At 50.4% G+C, this 3,992-nt stretch overlaps 1 protein-coding gene across 1 annotated transcript; it reads left to right on the plus strand.

Annotated features, from left to right (window-relative positions):
* The first annotated feature begins 881 nt into the window (after positions 1 to 881).
* Positions 882 to 2,956, plus strand: LOC135965103 (uncharacterized). The gene is made up of 2 exons (XM_065520806.2): positions 882 to 2,269; positions 2,558 to 2,956. Exons 1-2 carry the CDS (start codon positions 926 to 928, stop codon positions 2,903 to 2,905), a joined length of 1,692 nt encoding a protein of 563 aa, XP_065376878.1. The 5' UTR covers positions 882 to 925; the 3' UTR covers positions 2,906 to 2,956.
* The last annotated feature ends 1,036 nt before the right edge of the window (positions 2,957 to 3,992 follow it).

A 3,992-nucleotide genomic window follows, 5' to 3' on the forward strand; every position in this document is an offset into this window, starting at 1 on the left:
TGGTACTCAGGATTACAGGCCTGTCCAAGACTTGAGAGAAATTAACAAAAGAACCATGGACATCCATCCCACGGTCCCCAATCCTTACAACTTACTCAGCACCTTAAAACCAGGTTATAACTGGTATACAGTATTAGATTTAAAAAATGCTTTCTTCTGTTTACCTCTGGCCCCCCAAAGCCAAGAACTCTTTTCCTTTGAGTGGAAAGATCCTGAGAAAGGAATTTCGGGCCAATTGACCTGGACCCAGCTTCCCCAAGGATTCAAGAACTCTCCCACTCTCTTCGATGAGGCTCTTCATCGAGACCTGACCGACTTCCAGACCCAAAATCCAGAAGTGACTCTACTCCAGTATGTGGATGACCTCCTCTTGGCTGCTCCTACAAAGGAAATCTGTATACAAGGTACCAGGCATCTACTCCAGGCACTGGGTGAAAAAGGATACCGGGCATCCGCCAAGAAGGCACAGCTCTGTCAGACCAAGGTAACATATCTGGGGTATATCCTGAGTGAAGGGAAAAGGTGGCTCACCCCTGGGCGCATAGAGACAGTGGCTCGCCTTCCACCACCACGAATTCCCAGGGAGGTACATGAATTCTTGGGAACTGCTGGGTTCTGTCGCTTATGGATACCCGGTTTTGCTGAACTGGCCGCCCCCCTTTATGCACTCACCAAGGAGAGCACCCCTTTCACCTGGCAGACAGAGCATCAATTGGCTTTTGAGGCACTAAAACAAGCACTCTTGTCTGCCCCGGCCCTTGGGTTACCGGACACCTCAAAGCCCTTTACCCTCTTCTTGGATGAGAGGCAAGGGATTGCCAAAGGGGTCTTGACCCAAAAATTAGGGCCTTGGAAAAGACCGGTAGCACACCTGTCTAAAAAGCTGGACCCTGTGGCGGCCGGCTGGCCCCCGTGTCTTTGTATCATGGCAGCCACCGCTATGCTGGTCAAGGACTCTGCTAAGTTAACCCTTGGGCAGCCACTGACTGTTATTACCCCACATGCTCTAGAGGCCATAGTGCGGCAGCCCCCGGACCGGTGGATAACCAACGCATGCCTAACCCACTACCAGGCCCTCCTACTGGACACGGACCGCGTCCAGTTTGGCCCTCCGGTCACCCTAAACCCTGCTACGCTGCTGCTGGTACCAGAAGACCAACCAAGCCCACACGATTGTCGGCAAGTACTGGCTGAGACTCATGGAACACGGGAAGACCTTAAAGACCAAGAACTCCCAGACGCGGATCACACCTGGTACACAGACGGCAGCAGTTACCTTGACTCAGGTACCCGGAGGGCGGGAGCGGCAGTAGTAGATGGCCACAACACCATTTGGGCACAATCACTACCTCCTGGCACGTCTGCACAGAAGGCTGAGTTAATAGCACTAACCAAGGCCCTAGAGCTGTCCAAGGGAAAGAAAGCTAACATTTATACTGATAGCCGGTATGCCTTTGCAACGGCTCATACTCATGGAAGTATCTATGAAAGAAGAGGTCTCCTAACCTCAGAAAGAAAGGAAATCAAGAACAAAGTTGAAATAATTGCCTTATTAAAAGCCCTTTTTCTTCCTCAAGAAGTGGCTATAATTCACTGCCCCGGGCATCAGAAAGGACAGGATCCAGTCGCAGTAGGAAACAGACAGGCTGACCAAGTGGCCAGGCAAGCCGCCATGGCGGAAGTACTGACCCTAGCCACAGAACCTGACGAAACCAGCCACATAACTATTGAACATACTTATACCCCAGAAGACCAGGAAGAAGCAAAAGCCATAGGGGCTATAGAAAACCAAGACACTAAAAACTGGGAAAAAGGAGGAAAAATAGTCCTTCCCCAAAAGGAGGCCCTGGCAATGATCCAGCAGATGCATGCCTGGACACACTTGAGTAATCGAAAGCTAAAATTACTGATTGAAAAAACTGACTTTCTAATCCCAAAGGCAAGTACCCTCGTAGGACAAGTGACATCTGCCTGTAAGGTCTGTCAGCAGGTAAACGCTGGGGCTACCCGAGTGCCAGAAGGGAAAGGAACTCGTGGTAACCGCCCAGGAGTCTATTGGAAAATAGACTTCACTGAAGTAAAACCTCACTATGCTGGATATAAGTACTTACTGGTATTTGTAGATACCTTTTCAGGATGGGTGGAAGCCTACCCCACCCGGCAAGAAATGGCACACATAGTAGCCAAGAAAATTTTGGAAGAAATCTTTCCTAGATTCGGACTTCCCAAGGTAATTGGGTCAGATAACGGGCCGGCCTTCGTTTCTCAGGTAAGTCAGGGGCTCGCCAGGATATTGGGGATTAATTGGAAATTACATTGTGCCTATAGACCCCAGAGCTCAGGACAGGTAGAAAGAATGAATAGAACAATAAAAGAGACCCTTACTAAATTAACCTTAGAGACTGGTTTAAAAGATTGGAGACGCCTCCTATCCTTAGCTCTGTTAAGGGCCCGAAATACGCCTAACCGTTTTGGGCTCACTCCATATGAAATCCTCTACGGAGGACCTCCCCCTTTGTCAACCTTGCTTAATTCCTTCTCCCCCTCCGATCCTAAGACTGACCTACAGGCCCGGCTAAAAGGACTCCAAGCAGTACAGGCCCAAATCTGGGCCCCCTTGGCAGAACTGTACCAACCAGGACATCCACAGACCAGTCACCCCTTCCAGGTGGGAGACTCTGTCTACGTTAGACGGCATCGCACTCAAGGACTAGAGCCTCGGTGGAAAGGACCCTACATTGTTCTCCTGACCACGCCCACAGCCATAAAGGTTGACGGAATCTCCACTTGGATCCACGCATCCCACGCCAAGGCTGCTCCAGAGACGCCCGGACCAACACCACCTGAGACATGGAGACTCCGACGCTCCGAGGACCCGCTCAAGATAAGACTCTCTTGTATCTAGCCCCTTGCTTATTACTAGCCCTCCTTCCCTGCGTCGCTGGCAGCAATAACCCCCACCGGCCATATAACCTGACCTGGCAGGTAACTGATTTTAGTACTCATGAGGTCTTAGGTAAAACCTCAAAAATTGCTCCTATGGGGACTTGGTTCCCTGACCTCTATTTCAACCTAGACAAAATAGCAAAGATAGATGACATGGAAGGGGGAGAATGGAGAAAACAGGCTAGAAGGGTGTCCGTAAGCCGGAACGGGTTCTATGCCTGTCCCGGATTCAGGACAGGAGAAATGAGAAAAACTTGTGGAGAAATAGATGCCCTGTTTTGTGCTAGTTGGTCCTGTATAACTACTAATGATGGAGAATGGAAATGGGCCACGAAACCCTGGTACATAACCATGTCCTTTGTCCAGTGCTGCACCAGAACCCGATATTCAAAAACTTGCAATCAGCCGGGCGCGGTGGCTCACGCCTGTAATCCCAGCACTTTGGGAGGCCGAGGCGGGCGGATCACAAGGTCAGGAGATCGAGACCACGGTGAAACCCCGTCTCTACTAAAAATACAAAAAATTAGCCGGGCGCGGTTGTGGGCGCCTGTAGTCCCAGCTACTCGGGAGGCTGAGGCAGGAGAATGGCGTGAACCCGGGAGGCGGAGCTTGCAGTGAGCCGAGATCGCGCCACTGCACTCCAGCCTGGGCGACAGAGCGAGACTCCATCTCAAAAAAAAAAAAAAAAAACTTGCAATCTAGTCCGCATCAAGTTTGAAGATGCAGCAAAATCTGATAACCGTTAGATATCCGGGTTAATATGGGGCCTATATTTATACCAAAAGCCACTGTATGGAATCCCTATCCAAATCAAATTAATAGTCAACCCTATCACAGCCCCTGTCGCAGTAGGACCAAACCAAGTTTTATCAGAAACAAGGAAGCCCCTGGTTCCTGCACCAAGAGAGCCCCAACCAAGAGCTCCTAAAAGCACTTCCCCGCCTTTAATCTCCACCTCCTCTAAATACACACCCTCAGCCCAAAACGTCACCCGCGGGCCCCTTGACCTGGGAATAGGTGACAGGCTCCTAAATCTCATAAAGGGC

The sequence above is a fragment of the Macaca fascicularis genome, chromosome 9, assembly GCF_037993035.2.
Source record: "Macaca fascicularis isolate 582-1 chromosome 9, T2T-MFA8v1.1".
Classification (NCBI taxonomy): Eukaryota; Metazoa; Chordata; class Mammalia; order Primates; family Cercopithecidae; genus Macaca; species Macaca fascicularis.

Bases quoted from the DNA above. Each gene is read 5' to 3' on its own strand.
- LOC135965103 (XM_065520806.2), top strand. From the start codon at position 926: ATGGCAGCCACCGCTATGCTGGTCAAGGACTCTGCTAAGTTAACCCTT. The intron at 2,270-2,557 runs GTAAGTCAGGGG...TCCGATCCTAAG, and splicing joins GGCCGGCCTTCGTTTCTCAG to ACTGACCTACAGGCCCGGCT.